Source organism: Dromiciops gliroides, chromosome 6, assembly GCF_019393635.1.
Source record: "Dromiciops gliroides isolate mDroGli1 chromosome 6, mDroGli1.pri, whole genome shotgun sequence".
Lineage (NCBI taxonomy): Eukaryota > Metazoa > Chordata > Mammalia > Microbiotheria > Microbiotheriidae > Dromiciops > Dromiciops gliroides.
Genome location: NC_057866.1, coordinates 273,346,814 through 273,364,784, shown reverse-complemented (window position 1 = coordinate 273,364,784; position 17,971 = coordinate 273,346,814). Strand labels below are relative to the sequence as shown.

The following is a 17,971-nucleotide window of genomic DNA, read 5'->3' as shown; positions in this document are numbered from 1 at the left end:
GTCAATCCCAGTGAAAACCATTCATTGTTTGGTCAGTAAAAAAAAATCAAGGACCTGTCCATTTCCACCTTCTATTCCTTACTATAAGTTGCTATCATGGAGGGGTGGCTAAAAAGGAGGGAGGAAAAAAGAAAATAAGAATTTATATAGTGCCTACTATATACTAGGGACAGTGTTAAGTGCTCTTGAAAAAACAAATATTGTCTCATTTGATCCTCACAACAACCCTGGGAGACAGATCCAGTTATAACCCCTTTTTAACAGATGAGGAAATTGAGACAAACAGAGATTAAGTGACTTGCCCAGAGTCACACAGCTTCAAAGTGTCTGAGACCAGATTTGAACTCAGATCTTTCTGAATTCCTAAAACTGATCCATTGCCTCTACAAAGCCTAAATGGTAAGTTAATAGTTAGAAAATTTGTCCTTCTGAATATGTCTTGTGTGAAGCACAGTGCTATCTTCACCAAGAAAAAAAAGCCACATACCCTAAGCTGGCTAGCCTAAGGCTTAGAGCTGGAAGAGAGCCTAGAATACATGTAGCAAGACCTCATTTTACAGGTGATTAAAGAGTGACCAAGAAAAGTTGTCACAAAGATATGAAATAGCAGGGCTGAGATTTGAACTTAGGACTTATAGATCCCAATTCAATGATATTTTAAGTACAGTACATTAAACCCCCCAAGAAATATAGCAGCTTTTATTTTGCTGCTAGATTTGACCCATTGAAATGTTGAGAGAGTAGCTTCAGAAAAGTAGACAGCAAGTCCAATCAATGCCCTCAAATCAGCACTTAGTTCTTTTCAGTCGCTGTTTCTTCTCCTCATTCTTTAGATAATGGAAAATCCTCCAAACACATCCTTGTATTTTCTTGGTGATAGGCATGATTAAGGAAAGACTATTCCTTATTTAACTTTTTCTCAAAAGGATACATAATTATATATCAATGACAAAATATAGAAGACTACAATAGAAAGAATATCCCACTTAAAAGACCTACAAAATGTATTAAAATCAGGGAATTATTTTGACCAAGCACCTTCAACACCCTTATAGATATAATTATAAAGTGCACCCTCAAGAAACAAAGGACATTGTAAATAGGAGGAGGGCTATTCTGTGTTCATTGCTAGGTCATGTCAACAAAATAAAGATGACAATACTATAAGACTTAACTTGCAGATTTTGTTCTACTTGAGTCAAAGTACTAAAGGAATATTTAACAAATCTAGATAAAATCACAATAAAATTCACTTGGAGAAATAAAAGATGCAGAATATTAAAGCAAAATGTAATAAATACAGGAATGAAAAGGGGGTAGTACATCTAGACTTTGAACTATATAATAAAGTAGCAATCACCTAAACTATTTTTTATTGGTTAAGAAAGGAGGCAAAAGTCAATTAGTAGAAATTATTAGAGAAGAAGAAAAGGAAATAACTGTGCTCTATAAAGCTGAAAACATACATAATTTATGAAATAACTCCATATTTGATCAGAATTGCTAGGAAAACTAGAAGAAATGAGATTTAGACCAACATCTTGCACTATATGCCACAATACATTCAAAATGGATATATAACTTGAATATTAAAGATCATACCATTAAAATATTGGAAAAGAAGTACATGATATGTAACTTTTACAGCTATACCTAGGAAGTGAATTTTTAAACAAACAAGAGACAGAAGCAACTACTAAAGATAAAATAATTTTGACGACATGAAATTGAGAAGTTTTTGCATGAATAAGATGAACTCAAATAGGATAAGAAGCAAAGTGTTCAATTGGAAAAATAGCTTTCTATCAAATATCTCTGATAAAGGTCTGATATTTGAGGTATATAGACAACTGACAAATATATTTGATAAAAATTTAAACAAAAATATTTAAGACCAAAAGTCATTTCCCAATAAATGGCAAAAGAAGATGAACATTTTGCAGAACAATCACAAACTATTAAACCCCCATATGAAAGGATGCTCTGAATCAATAAGTACAAGAGAAATGCAAAGTAACACAGGTCCAAGGTTTCAGCTGACACCCTGAAAATTGGAAAAGATGACAAAAATGGAAATACTTGTTGCTGGAGAGGCTGGGCAAAATCAGGCACAGTAATGCATTGTAGATGGAACTATGAATTGATCCAACCATTCTGAAGAATACCACTACCCCCTGACATAGAGATTTGATTGCTGGATTTATACCCCAGCACAGACAAGGATAAAAAAGAAAGGCCTCATTTGCACCAAAATAATTATAGCAGCACTTTTTGCATTAACAATGATCTGGAAGCCAAGTAGATGCCCATTGGTGAAAGAATGGTTAAACAAATCTATGAATGCGATGGAATATTACTCTTCATGAAATGTTGGCTATAGTGATGGATAGAGAGATGCCAAGGAAGTAAGCAGAACCAGTAAAAAACTTACAATGACTACAAGAGAGTAAATGGAAAGAACAACAATAAGACAACTGACACTGAATGCTGCAAAATGTCAATGGCAAAGCCTGGCTTGAAACAAGAAGAGAAGACGCAGAAAATATCCCTTCCCTTCCTCTCCCCTCAAACGCTGAACCCCGCCCCCCCCCCCGCCCAGTTTCTTTGCAGTGATAGGAGTGTGGACCATTAGATATGATGTTATACTTTTTCAATGTTAGTTTTGCTGAACTTCTGGATTTTCCCACCCTACCCTACCCCGCCTTTTAAAAACTTCTTTATTATAAGGTACAGTTCTCTGGCAGAAACTGGAAGGAGATAGATGATACAGTAGGAAATATGGGTGATGTAAAAACAAGAGATATTAATGAAACTTTTTTTACGAAGTGTCAAAATTGAGTTACTGTGGTTTGGCTTCATCAAATTACTCTAATCACTGAGACACCTAGCTACCCAATGGGGAGAGTAACTAGGAAATCGGGATTTGAACTCAAGTCCCTTACCTTTATGGAGAGCTAGGTGGCACCATAGTGCAAAGTACGAGGTCTGGAGTCAGAAAACTTTTCTTCCTGAGTTTAAATCTGGCCCCAGACACTTACTAGCTGTGTGACCCTGGACCAATAACTTAACCTTGGTTACCTCAGTTTCCTCATCTGTAAGATGAGCTGGAGAAGGAAATGACAAACCACGCCAGGATATTTGCCAAAGAAACCCCAAATGGAGTCACGAACAAGAAAACCCCAGATGGGGTCACAAGGAATTTGATTGATCAAAAATAAAACCACCTCAAAATGACTGAACTGAATTGCCATCACTTAGGCAAAGCCATTTAATCTCTGTGGACCTCAAGTTCTTCATCTGTGAAATGAATAGGGCGAACTTGAGAGTTTTTCAGCATCCTTCCAACTCTAAAATTCAATAATTTAGCATCATTATGTGGAAGGAAACGTGATTCAGGAAATCCAACATACTTTAACTTGGTGGCTATGGTAGAGTTAGGCTAGCCATCCTTCTTCCCCAGGGGTCATGCAGTGGTTCAGATGCCTCACATTACACCCAAGAGGAGTGCCAGCCTTCTGCATAAAGCTGCTTTAATAGCGTTTATTCATGTGTGAACTGAGTTCAGCAGGTTGAGCTACATTGTCTTAAATTGAAAAAACAACAACGGAGAATCATCAGTGTTTCTGGGCTGAACATTCAGAGAGGTCCTGAGTTTCAAAATCACCGCCAGATACAACATCTCTTATTTCTAAGCCGTCTTTTTCAGTTCATTAGAAGAAGGCTCAGAGTCTCCTTTGATGAATGGGATGATTCAAGGTCAGATGGGCAGCAGAGAAATTTCCCAGGGCTAAAGGGATTCGGTTCTGTGGAATCTTCCATTTTAAAACAATCATAATAACAATAATTGGTTGTTAAAATATTCAGTTGCCTTAGGTCACCTCCAGCTCCAGAATTTTGTGACATCATTTGTTTTTTTTCACTTTTAATTGGAATGAGGTCAGTTCCTTCTCCTGTTGCATAATTTTATAGAAGGAATCAATCCATTGAGCATTCATGCACTTTAGCCCATTATAGGAAATAAAGAGAATGGGACTCTGACCAGGGCTGAGAGGAAATTATAGGATGGTTTTTAAAGAGCTGGGCCTTTGGTCTCCCGAGAAGAGACATAGTACTCACTGAGAAACACTGGAAATAAAAATATTTCATTTTCCCTTAAGTCCACTGGCTAAGGATCAAACCAACAGTAATGGATTTTTAGAGAGGAAAACGTCAGCTCAGGGTAAAGAGAAAACTCCCTAACAGTTGTGAAGCTGAAGAGAGTCCAGAGGGGGGCAATCAAGATGATGAATGGGCCTAAGTTCTTGCCACACGAGAACCATTTGAAGGAAAGGGTTGTTTAGGTGAAGAGGAGAATTCTTTTCAAGTACTTGAAGGGTATTGTTATGGGGAAGAGGGATGCTTTTGGTTCTCATTGGACTGGCAGGGCAGAACCAGAAGCAATGGGTAGAAGTTACACTAGAAAAACCTTCCAAACTAATGGAGCTATCCTTGAGTGTAATGGATTTCCTTAAGAGATGGTGAATTTGGGGACAGCTAGGTAGCACAGTGGATAAATAAAGTACCAGCCCTGGATTCAGGAGGACCTGAGTTCAAATCCAGCCTCAGACATTTGACACTTACTAGCTGTGTGACCCTGGGAAAGTCACTTAACCCTCATTGCCCCACAAAAAAAAAAAAAAGAGAGAAAATAAAAGGAGATGGTGAATTCCCAATCCTGGATGGTTGGGGACTGAGGCTGAGTAATCTCTCCTGTTGGGTATATTATAGTGGTGACTGTGACACAGGCTTTTTGGCGGACACGGACTCTTAGGTCCTTTCCACATCTCTGATTCTGGTGTTATTGTCTTTGTACTTGTTCCACGCCCCTGATGTCTGCCACGGCATCATCCTATGTAGTAAACATTTTTTTTTGGTGAGGCTATTGGGGTTAAGTGACTTGCCCAGGGTCACACAGCTAGTAAGTGTCAAGTGTCTGAGGCCGGATTTGAACTCAGGTCCTCCTCAATCCAGGGCCAGTGCTTTATCCACTGCGCCACCTAGCCGCCCCTTAAAAACTCTGGTAGCTATTATCTCCATTTTATATTTGAGGAAACTGAGACAAACAGAAATTAATTATCTTGGGCAGAGTTACATAGCTACTAAGTGTCCGAGGATGGATTTGAACTTAGGTCTTCTGGAATTGAGCCCAGTGCTTTGTGCATTGCTCTACCAGTTGATCTGCCCTTGTAGTAAACATTTAATAAATGATGGTTCATGGAGGTCAGAAGGAGTCAGACACAATTGAACAAATTTACCAGAAGTAGGCAATTAACATGTGTATGAGCTAAGACTGTATAGAGTGTAATCCAAACATTTCTGAAGTAGAATGGGGGAATGGCGGGACAAGAACCCAGTTCTAACATGAAATCGAGGAGTAGCACCTGGGTCATAAGCTCGTTGTGCTCTGTTTTGGAGTGGGCAGCAAAGCATTATCTAAAAGAGCATGAGATTTGGGGTCAGAGGACTTTGGCTTAATTGTTGAATTAATATCTGGCTCTGCCATGTGCTGAGTGTCCTTAGACAAGTCGCTTCCCTTCTCTGACTGGGCCTCAAGTTTATTCAGTGGTGTAGGTCATTGGGCAACATGACCTCTTGCTTTCTCTGTCCCCCCTCTGCACTGACCTGCTCCTCAGCTCACCTAAATTACGGTTATAGTATTCAACTCCAAACTGGGTTTATTCCTCACCAATCAGGCCACAGTTGATTAAGGGGCTTACATTCTCAGGTACTAACTGGGGAGCATCAGATTTTTGAACAAGGCATCTCAGGAGGGAGGGAATGAGGACTAGAAAATGGGGCTTATGGTTAATATGGAAGTGAGTGAATTAGAACTGTTTTCTCTCATCTTCAAATTTTGTAACTACAACATAGGGAAAAGTAGCATTTAGGAAATGGAGAGAAGAAGGGAAGGAGGCAGGGAAAGCAGAGAGAAGCGAGTGTGAAACAGGATAGAGATTTCATGGTATGGGGTGAGAACGCTGCCTCAGTCAGCATCTCGGCGGCTAGCTGGTGCACATAGCAGACACCTAATAAACGCGTTCATGACTGACTGATACAAGGGGGCAGCAGACCTTTCACAATTAGACTCAGATGGAGCACTAAAGAACCAGCACCTGAGGGTAGGAACCACTTAATTTGAGGGGGCCTTCACTATCATGCCATAGAACACCGGACCTAGAGTCAGGAAGATCTGTGTTCAAATCCAGCCTCAGACACTTCCTAGCTGTGGCACTCTGGGCCAAGTCCGTTAATCTCTGCCTCAGTTTCCTCACAAGAGGAACTGACACGTAATAGGAAAAGTGCTGGATGTGGAATGAGGAGAGGCCCGTGTTCGACTCCCACCTCTGAGAGTCACCGTGTGGACGTGGACAAGGGTCTTATGCTGAGGTTCAGTTTCCTCAGCTGCGAAATGCATCATACCTAAGGACCCTTAGCTCACAGGGTGGATGGGGGATCAAATGAAATATTATATCGAGTGCATTGCAGAGCTTTAAGGCCTGGGGAAATGTGGTGGTTGAGTCGTTTTCAGTCACGTCTGCCTCCTCATGACCCCATTTGGGGTGTTCTTGGCAGAGGCACTGGAGTGATTTGCCATTTCCCTTTCCAGCTCATTTTACAGATGAGGAAATTGAGGTAAACAGGGTGAAGTGACTTGCCCAGGGTCTCACAGCTAGTGAATGTGTGAGGACAGATTTGAACTTAGTTCTGATTTCAGGCCCAGTGCTCTATCCACTGTGCCACTTAGCTGCCCGGGTAAAGATGATCTATTATTATTAAATTCTTGTCTTTTTCTTTTTTTTTTTAAGCTTAATCTGATGCATTATTTTTTTTCAGCAACAAACATTTATTTTATTTTCCAGTTACATGCAAGGGTACTTTTCAACATTCATTTTCACAAGATTTAGAGTTCCAAATTTTTCTCCCTCCCTCCCTCCCTTTCCTCCCCCCTCCACAAGATCGCAATCAGGTTATATATGTACAATCCACAAGTGTTCTTTTTATCAGTTCTTTCTATGGGGGTGCATAGTAAGCTTCCTTATTAGTTCCTTGGGATTTTCTTGGATCATTGCACTGCTGAGAGTAGTTAAGTCATTCACAATTGCCCATTGAACAATACTGCTGTCACTATGCACAATGTCCTCCCAGCTCTGCTCACTTCACTATACATCGATGTTCATTAGTCTTTCAAGGTTTTTCGGGGAAAATTCTTGTCTTTTTCAATGGGGATCAGATAAAAATTGTCCTGGGGCAAGTCCCTACTCTGCTATTATTCTAATTTATATTTAATGTTCTGTGGACTATTGCATGAGTGAACAAAACAATTTTTTTTTTTGGCAATCAAATTGAATATTATTAGATCACATAAAAATGACAAGCTATGAAAGAGTGATGTATCTGTAAGTATGTTTATGGGGAATTAGAATTCCTGGTTATGTGGTTTTATGCTTATAGCATCATATGTTTAAAGCTGGGGAGACATTAGGGGTCAATCCTCATTTTACAAATGAGGAAACTGAGGCCCCAAAGGTCATAAGGCTAGTAAATGGCAGAGTCTGGATTCCATCTCAGGTCCCCGGATTCCCCAAACTGTGTTCTCTCCATCGGAGCATAGCCCTTCTCATTTCATAACCCCCAAAGACTACTGCAGAAAGATATTCTGGCGTTACACAGGGCAGCCCTAGGCCATGCTTACTAAAGATCAAAGGTGACTGCCAGGGGTAGCTTCTCTCACCACGTCCGTCACCTGCCTGAGAAAAGACAGGCCCTAGATGGAAGAGGAAGCTCTCTGCTTTTTCTCCTCTCTTGGCCCCCAACTCCCCAGTTATTCTCAAAAGGTGACTGGATAAAACAAGGCACCGCAAATACTGTCTCCTCCAACCAAAATGTAGCATTAATTAACTCCCACCTGAATGTAATGCCATCCAATGTTTAATATTTTCCAAGCACTTACTAAGTACTAACTTTGTAAACAAGAGGAGCTTAATAAATGCTTGCAAGATTGGGCTTTAAAAGGTCTAAGAGAATTAAGGAGTCGAGTTTTACCCCAGCGAGGTGGTGCAGTAGATTGAGAACTGGATCTAGAGTCAGAAGGAGCTGAGTTCAAATCCAGCCTCAGGTACTAAGCCGTGGGACCCCTGAGCAAATCATTTCACCGCTTCTGACCTCAGTTTCCTCATCTGTAAAATGGGGATAAAACGATCACCTGCCTCCCAGGGTCCGCTAGTGAGATAATAAATGCAATACAACAGCTCAATGTCAGCTCTATATAATATCTCCATAAAATACGAGAGCGCTATACAAAAGCCAGCTGTGAATTACCAAGATGTTACCAAGGAGCAGCTCCCTTTGAGGTGGATGGTCCAGCCCAATCCCCTCATTTCACATGTGGAGAAACTGAGGCAGAAGGAGGTAACTTTCCCAAGGTCACACAGGAAGCAGCGAGGTCTGCAGGCAGACTCCGTGTTCTCTCCGCTCGTGCTTCTCCAAGTTTCCTAATTAGATGGGCTTTATTGTGTATTTACCAGGAGGCATGGACTGGCTCCGGGGAACCTGGAGAGTCTACTGAGAAAAACTGGCGTGAAGACAATCTCTGAAGCAGGTATTATTTAGTCGCTAATTGGCAACGGCTTTTTTCCTCTCTGCGACTGTGGTTTCACGCGAGGAGCTTCCCTCAGTGAATCAGCGCGGCATTCACATGGAATGAGGGCCTTTAAAAATAACACCAAACTTTCAAAGACTGCCAACCAGCAAATTAGAAGGAATAGTCCATATTCAGGGCACCTCGACGGCACGGTGGATAGAGTGCTGGGCCTGGAGTCAGGAAGACCTGAGTTCAAAGACAGCCTTAGGCACTGACTAGCTGTGTGACTCTGACCAAGTCACTTAACTCGTTTGCCTCAGTTTCCCTGTCTGTCAAATGAGATGGAGAAGGAAATGGTCAATCACTCCAGTATCTCTGCCAAGAAAACTCCAAAGAAGAGTTGGACATGACTGAAAATGACTGAACGACAAGGTCTGTATTCAAGAGACATATTTATAGTGCTTTTTTTTGTGGGGCAATGAGGGTTAAGTGACTAGCTCAGGGTCACAAAAGCTAGTAAATGTCAAGTATCTGAGGCTGGATTTGAACTCAGCTCCTCCTGAATCTAGGGCTGGTGCTTTATCCACTGTGCCACAATTTTTTTTTCTTAAAAGAAGATTAAAAATCCCCATTAATTTAATTAATGAAAGCACAGGAGGGCTGGAAAGGTGGTATAGTTTTAGAAGATAGAGAGCTGGCTTTGTAATCAGGGAGACCTGCATTCAGGTCCTTCCTCTGACACGTCCTGGCTATGTTACTCTGGGTAAGTCACTTGCCCTCCAGGTGTTCTAGCTAACTCTAACATCAGAAGTGACAGAGAACAAGGGGAGGTTTGTTTTTTTTCTAACCAAGGAAAATCTTTTCCTGTCCCTTGTCCTCTTTCCCCACATCAAGAGTGTGCCATGAGGCTAATATATTTTATTTTATTTTTTTATTTTTTTATTTTGCGGGGCAATGAGGGTTAAGTGACTTGCTCAGGGTCACACAGCTATTAAGTGTCAAGTTTCTGAGCCTAGATTTGAACTCAGGTCCTCCTGAATCCAGGGTGGGTGCTACACCCAGAGGCTAATACACTTTAACCCAGTTTTTAAAATGCTTCCTATTTCACTGACTTTGAGTCCCTTTGCTTAAAAAAAGGCTTGTACAGAAGATGCCTTCCTGTGTTCATAGAGGGTACTTTCTCATCCAGGAGTTCCCTGTACCAGTGGAAAAAGACCGGGAAACACATATGGCATCCTTCCAGTGCCGAAAGCACAGGAATGAGACCCTAGAGGACCTGACACATAAAATCGTTGGTTTGGGACTGGAAGGATCATCTAGTCCTACTCACTATGCAGAAGAGGAAGCACAGAGAGGCTTCCAGTGTGTCCATAACTCACATAGACTTGGTTTCTCTCCTTGTTCATGGGGCTTGGTGGTGATCATCACAGATAAGCTCTGGGGAGAAGTCCCCTGTTTAGGCCCAGAGGGCAAGAGCTCAGACAAATGGGCAGAAGTCACAGAGGAGGCGCTGACAGAGTTACTACAAAAGAGGGAAACAAGGAGTGTTCCTGGGACATTCATGAAATCCTGTCTCTTCTCTCTGCATCTTGTTCTTTCTGTGGCCCTTGGTAAGCCTCTGAAGGTATTTTATCACAACAGGAAGAATCCATAGCCCATCCATGCCTTAGTAGATGTCTTTTCAATTTTCTATCCATTTTAAAATCTATTTTCTTTTGACATAACCTTCATTTCGGCAGGTATCCGTACCCAGGGAGCCATCACCAAGAACCCAAAATAAGAAAAGGAAAAACAAAAGACCCCAGTGATTCTGGGAAGGAGACGGATCCCAGGTGCAAAGGCTGAATTCTTGGTGGGCAGAAGAGGAGGATCAGGGTGCACGCAGCTCAGTTTGGGGACCTCCCAAGACTTACTGACTCAAGCTCGGCCCCTGGGAAGAGACAAGAAAATCCATCTCCCACCCTCCTTTGCAGAGGCTGGCAGAATATATACACCGACAGACCTGTTACTTTTGCTCAATTCTTTTTTCCCCCTCTTTTCTTATTTTGGGTTATATACAAAGAGGCACTGGGAAGGGATCAATGCAGAAATGAAGGTTATGTCACAAGAATCAGGTTACAACATGGCTTTCTGGTCATTTCCACGTCACTCACACACACACACACACACACACACAAACACACACTCTTACCCCACTCCAACTCTGGGTCCTCTTTGTGCATTGTCTTTCTCTATTAGAATGTAAACTTCTTGAGGCCAGACTGTCTTATTCATTCGTTTGTTCATTTGTTCATTTGTTCATTTTTTTGTTCCTTCATTCATTCATTTGTTAATTCGTTCATTCGTTCATTCATTCATTTGTTTTTTTGTTCCTTCGTTCATTCATTCGTTAATTCGTTCATTCATTCATTCATCATTTTTTGTTCCTTTGTTCATTCATTCATTCATTCGTTAACTCATTCATTCATTCATCATTTTTTTGTTCCTTCATTTGTTCATTCATTCATTCATTTGACTAGAAATTTGAACTTAGATTTGTGGACTCTAAGTCCCACATCATGCAGCACTGCTTGTACTATCATAGACACTAAACATGGGCATTCAGCACTAGCTGGTGGTAGGGTACACTAATATTCAGGAAGGCAGTTCTCCTGGCACCGTCACCTCACTACCTCAAGAAGCCACATGAGGCTTTGGAAATGGGACTGCTCCTCCCTCCCATGAGCCAACCCAGAGTTGATGTGGCTGAACAATTCACTGCTGAGAGACTGGCACAGGGCATGGTGAGGAGCATGTCTCAAGTTAGCTGAACCAACCAGGCCCAGATGGTGGTCACAGGCCTGGCTTGGGAGGGCCTGCCCGGGCCTTGAGAAGCCAAGGTCACCTACACAGCATGACTGGGGTGGGAGCAGATGGAGTCTGACATAGACCTGAACAACCAAGATTTATGCTGTAAGGGAAGGAACTCAGGTGAGAACAAAAGGCATTACCTATCACTTTGTTCTTCTTTCCATTTTTTATAGGTGTGCAAAGCAAACTTCTAATGGGCTGGTGAAAGTTTCCTGCATTTTCATTCTATTGAAAAAAACACACACACACACACATACACAAACAAGACAAGCAACAGAGCAGAGAAATCAAGTCAATGATTAGTGTCTAAAAGTAATTAGGTCCCCTGACATTTTCCTCTTTTATCACCTCGGGTTCCCATCAGGACACAGAGAACGTACAAATGACCAAACAATGCTGATGAAAATACACTGAGAAATCACACCACGTGTGCTTTTATTGTGGAATGAACGTCTGCTGGTCCATTTAATTTTTGCATTTTAAACCAGTTCTGAGTAATCAATTGTTAATCATACCCATCCATGGGCACTATTTATTTCTGGCTTGACCCCATGCATGGTGATTGGTGACATAACGGAGCAAAGTCTGCCAGAGAGAAGAGGGAGCCCAGGGGGCCTGACTTCCATTGTCTGGCAACACCCCAGGGGTGGCTTAAGTTTTCTTTCACATTCACCCAGCTTACAGATGACACAGTTGCCCTAGACCTCTGTGGTTGTCTTGCCTTGCTAAAGCAGCAGTCAGTCCATTTCTGTTTTCCATGGAACAAATATTCATGGCTCCTAATTGGTAGATAAGGGGAGTCCCCATGCTCTGCTGTTGTGTATTCACACTATGTGGTCTAATAACACATTCAATGAACTCAGTCTTTAAAGTTAGTCAAGATACAGAGATATATAAAATAGCAGGAGAACTGGCATGAAGGAGTTAGGGGAGAAGAATATCTAACAAATTATTACGTTAATGACAGTTTGTGGCCCAGTGTGGAAATCTGGACAGACTCAGCTAGATGGTACAGTAGATAGAGCATTGGGTCTAGGGCCAGGAAGACTTGAGTTCAAGTCTAGATTCAGACAATTACTAGCTGTGGGACCCTGCATAAGTCACTTCACCTCTGTCTGGCTCAGTTTCCTCAAGTGTAAAATAGGCACCTACTTCATTGGGCTGTTGTTAGGATCAATTGTAAAATGCTTAGCTTAGTATCTTGCCCATGGCAGGTGCCTAATAAATGCTTATTTCCTTCTTTCTTCTAAATGTTGTTCTCAAGTTTCCCCTTATTTCTATTTCCTATAGTGCCCAAAGCTAAACTATATTGAGATTTTTGCCCTATTGGGACTGAACACACTTAAAAAAAAGTACTACCCTACTGCTTTTTGTTCATCTTTATTACATACTTTCCTAGTACAAACCTAGGGTTGGAGGATATCTTAAAATTGGCTCACACATTCTAGGCAGGGAAGCATTACCCTCCTTGCTTGGGTCAAGGAATATACGGGCCCCACTCCTTACCCCAGAATCTTTCTGTGGCAGGCAGTTCAGTACAACAATAAGCGCAGAAACAGGGGCTGTGTAGGAAATGTTATCATCTTACTTCAAGACTAAATTCCATTTACTCACTGTCCAGGGAAATCTCTTGTCCTTATAGACATCGGGGATGTTAAGAGGTTCCATGGTGTCTCTGACATAGCGAGCATACATGTAATTGATTCTATTCATGTCTCCATCCCTACTGAGAGACAAAAGTTATTCTTCACCATGATGAAATGTTGGAAACCATTGCCAGAGGCTAACCACCATATGAAAGAACGTACCAAAACAACAACGACAATAATAGAAACACACAATAAAACACCCTTGAACTCTCCCATCTCACCTAGCAGATGGACCAGGATGACAAAGAATGGAAATGATCAGTGTGGGTGAAGCTGTGGAAAGATGAGCACACTGAGGCACTGGAGGGGAATCTGTAACTTGGTCCAGGCATTCGAGAAAGCCAAATGACTAAAATGTCTGGATTCTTTGACTCAGAGAATGTTCTTCAAAGACTCTACTTTAAGGAGGTCAGGGATCTAAAAAAATCTCATTCTTTGACATCTCTGCTGTTTTTAACACTGCTGACCACCTTCCTGGATACTCTCTCTTCTTTGGGTTTTCCTGAAACTACTCAACAGTCAGTCTCCTTTGCAGGTTCATCATCTGTCATACCCCATAACTTTGAGTATTTCCCAAGGTTCTTTGGTCCTCTTCTTCCTCTCCATTCTGTCTTCATAACTTCATTAGCTCATCTGGCTTTAGCTATCATCTCCATGCAAATGGCTCAGATTTAAGTATCCAGCCCCCAAGTCTTTTCCTTGAACTTTGTTCCTGTAACACCAACTGCCTATTTGACATTTCAAAGTGGATGTCCCCTGAGGTATTTAAACTCAATACATCTGGAAGAGAACTCATTATCTTTCCCTACAAACCCTCCCCTCTTCTGAACTCCCTTATTTCTGTTAAAAGCACCACTATCTTCCCAATTTCCCAGGTTGCTAACTTCATTATTACCCTGAACAACCCACTCTCCCTTACCCCATGTATCCTATCAGTAGTCAAATCCTGCTGTTTCTTTCTTTACAATAAATATCTCTCACATCCGACCCCTTCTCTGAACTAATGTGGCTTCATCTTGGTTCAGGCCCTCATGGCTTTTTGTCTAGATGATTGCAATAGCCTCAGAATTGGTCTCCCTTAGGGGAAGATCTCACCATGTCACTTCCCTACTTATTAAACTCCATTAGCCTCCTAATGCTCCTAGGACAAAATATAACCACTTCTGTTTAGCTTATGAAGCCCTTCGCACTTGGACCCGACCTTAATGGACATTCCCTCACCCTGTGCTCTGCGACCCAGACAACTGGCCGCCTCTTTATTCCTTATATAACACACTCCACCTCCATTTCCATGCCTTTGCACTGGCTACCTCACATGTCTAGAATGCACTGCCTTTCAATCCCTGCCTGAGAGTCCCTCTCTTCCTTGAAGAGGCAGCAAAGGCATCAGTTTCTGCAGAAATCCATTCCTGATTTCCACCATCCCAAACTACCATGTACTTAGCTACTTTATGTATTTGCATTGATTTGCTTTACACTTATGCTGTATATACATACATATATATGTAGTGTATCTGTCAGTCTATCTATCTATATCTATCATCCATCCATCATCTATCTATCTATCTATCTATCTATCTATCTATCTATCTATCTATCTATCTATCTATCTATCTATCTATCTATCATCCACCCATCTATCTATCTATCTAGTTCTTTTTCTGCCATTAGAATGTAAGTTTCTTGGGAATAGGGAGGTTTTTATTCTTTGTACTTGTAACCCTTGCATTTTCTGGGTCTCTTGGCACATGGTAGGCACTTAATCAACCCCTGTTGATTGACTGATATAGTTATCCCTTCCACATCATGACTTTTCCCCATTGTGGTTTTCATATATCCTGGGTCAGCATAAGAATGAGAATTTGGGGGGAGATTTTTGGAAGATGCAAACACGTGAAGGCCAGAATAGACACAGAAAAAGTCATTTTTACTTACCATTAACCTACATATAGTCTATGACCAATTGCTTAACCCAAATTTTACAAGAAGGTACTATAAATATCCCATAAAAGAAAAAGAAATTGAAAAATCAGACTTCTCTGATATGAAGGGAGGATCAAAAACTTTTACACAGATTTTCCAAATCTCAGGGGCACTGTACCCCTAATCCCTGTGATGTGGAAGGGATAACTGTATACCAATCCACCTCAAGCAGCAAAGAACTGGAAACATTATAGATACCCATGGATTCAGGAATGGCTAAAGAAACTATGTTACGAGAATGTAGTAGATTATGACTGGGCTATAAGAAATAATGAAGAGGAAGCATGGGAAACTTCATATGAACTGATGCAAAGTAAAGTAAGCAAATCTAGGAAAACAACATACATAATGACAACAATGTAAATGAAAACATTAAAAACAACAACTAAACAACCCAAATGAAATGCCCCGAAATTATAATGAAGAAACTCAGCCCCAAAGAAGAAATATGAGAAGTTACCCCTCCTCCCCCACCACCCCAGTCATTTTGCAGAGCTGTCTTAGATGTCACATTTGTTCAATTATGTGGTTTTGTTGAACTACATTTTTCTTCACTTTTTTGTTCTTTGTTATAGAGGATGGCTCCTCGGGATGGGGCAGGGTAAGGAATATATTAAAAAATACAGTTGGGAAGACAAAAGTTGCCCATAAAAATCTATTTTTTTAAAAATTAAACCATTGTCTCAGTCCTGGAAAAAAAACCCCATATATCAATGACTTGGCATATTGTGTATAAACTCAGAATACCTTCATTCTAAAAGATGTCTTATAAATTTGGTAAAATATTATATCCTGTATGTCCTGGCAAGGCCCCCAAAATCTTAAAATCCTAATTTCACCACCACAATTATGGGCTAGTTCAGCATCATAGACTTAGAGCAGGCAGGAACCTTAAAGGTCATGTAATCCAGATCCTGCTGGATCAACCTCTCCTCCCAGAAAGGTTAACTGATTGCTGGAGGGCACTCAGAAAGTGAAGCCAGGTCCTCTGGGTTCAGAATGCTGGAGAGGATCCAGCATTCTTGCCAAGGGCGCCATGTTGCCTCCTATTGCTTCATACACACAATCTTCACAGAGGAACTTTCTTTTTTCTGTGTGCTGGAAGAAGCACCAGCTTTGAAGCCAGAGGCCCTGGGCTCATAGGATCACAGACCCAAGATTTAGAGCTGGTTTAGCCCTCGGATCAGCAATATGTGAACCAAGAATTATCGGAAGAACCCAGAGAGGCCATGATTCTAAGCCCTTTCTTTTATAGTTAAAGAAAACAGGGCCTAGATTGTGAGGGGGGATGTGAGCTCATTCTTGACTCCAAGTCTGGTGCCTTGTATACTATCCCACTTAGCTCTCCATCTCTGAGACTTATTAGCTATGTGATCTGGAACCACACAGATCTCCCCTGGGCCTCAGTTTCCTCATATATAAAACAAGAAGGCTAGATCAGATGACTCAGAGGTTCCTTCTAGTTCTAGACCTAAGACTTCATGACTGTTCTTTAATCAGATACAAGAATGACCCAGTGCTATCTCTCATATCATATGCTCAAATTACTTACCTTGATTCTCTGAATTCCAAAAAAAAGAAAAAGAAATGTATTTTCCTACTTGAAACTGAGGGGAAATCAAAGAACAGAGCTAGAAGCATTTAAATAAGCCTTGAAGTTCCTCCCTTTTCCAGTGAGATCTCCTTGTCTCCCCTTAGCTTCCTTGGCTATCTTTTTCTCTCTTCAACTTGTAATTTTTGCTGCTACTGTTAAGGCAGCCAGGTGGCATAGTGGATAGAGTATCAGGCTTGGAGTTAAGAAGACCTGAGTTCAAAATGTGGACTTAGCCACTTATTAGCTGTTTGACTCTGGGCAAGTCACTTCACTCTGTTTGCCTTAGTTTCTTCATCTGTAAAATGAACTGAAGAAGGAAAGGGCAAACCATTTTAGTATCTCTGCCATGAAAACCCCAAGTGGGGTCATGAAAAGTCAGACATGACTGAGCAACAACGACTGGGATATGTTGTTTTGGGATTTAAAAAAATTAATTTAGCTTTCATCTTAAGCTTAGATTAAAAAAATCTTTAACTTCTCGATCTTTTTCATTGCTTTACTCATAATCTGCTGTCAGCAAACTCTTTATCCTATAATCTGATGTCAGCAAACTCTTAAGCATTAGCTTAAAGGGGAACAGAATGGGATACAGGCCTTCCAGACCAAAAGACCCAATGTTCCCTGGGGATGGGCAGGATTGAAGTGAGGAGGGTGACTGGCCCAGATCCGGATCTGCTTCTGGAAAGTTACTGAGGCTTTAACAAACATGACTGGGAAAGAGAAGGTGCAGCTGTGTTGGTTAAATCTCCGGAAATTTTCAAAGTAAATAAGTATATTTCCACATACACATAGTTGGCCAACAACTTGCAATACTCAATCTGCTTCTGCCTCTGTTTCCAAACTGTGGCCAGGGGTCATCTGTGTCTCTCCTTTTCAGTTCTCCCCGGGCCTTTCAATGGACACATTTTGACCAAAGTGTGCTTGAGCCTGTCAGGAATCTATTATATGCCTGGTATGATGAGGTAGTGAGTGAGAATGATAAAACACACAAGAAAAAATAACTTAATAATCAGACATCATGAGGTAATTTAATGTGTTGTCATGGTAAGAATACTGGATGAGGAGGGAAGAAATCTGGGCTCTACTTATTATTCTGACACTTTGCAGCCAAGTGAGTTTGGGCTGCAAACTCATCCACAGTCTGAGCCAGGTTATTCAGTTGTAAAATGGGGGTGATATCTACTTGAACTCTTCCCTGGGGTTGTGGTGAGGATGATGTAACATAATTAATGGAATTAGAGAGCAGGAACAGACCCCAGAGTCAACTGGTGAAAT

At 41.2% G+C, this 17,971-nt stretch overlaps 1 protein-coding gene across 4 annotated transcripts in view; it reads right to left on the bottom strand.

Moving 5' to 3' along the window:
- Positions 1-17,971, bottom strand: part of PDE5A (phosphodiesterase 5A) — a 187,219-nt gene that overhangs the window by 73,435 nt on the left and 95,813 nt on the right. For 3 of the 4 annotated variants that reach the window (XM_043971733.1, XM_043971737.1, XM_043971735.1), the window contains exons 8-9: positions 13,085-13,196; positions 11,611-11,695 (exon numbers count right to left, since the gene is read on the bottom strand). In XM_043971733.1, coding sequence (XP_043827668.1) covers positions 11,611-11,695; positions 13,085-13,196 — 197 coding nt within the window. The remainder of the gene's footprint in view (positions 1-11,610; positions 11,696-13,084; positions 13,197-17,971) is intronic. The other variant, XM_043971734.1, reaches the window with a different exon arrangement.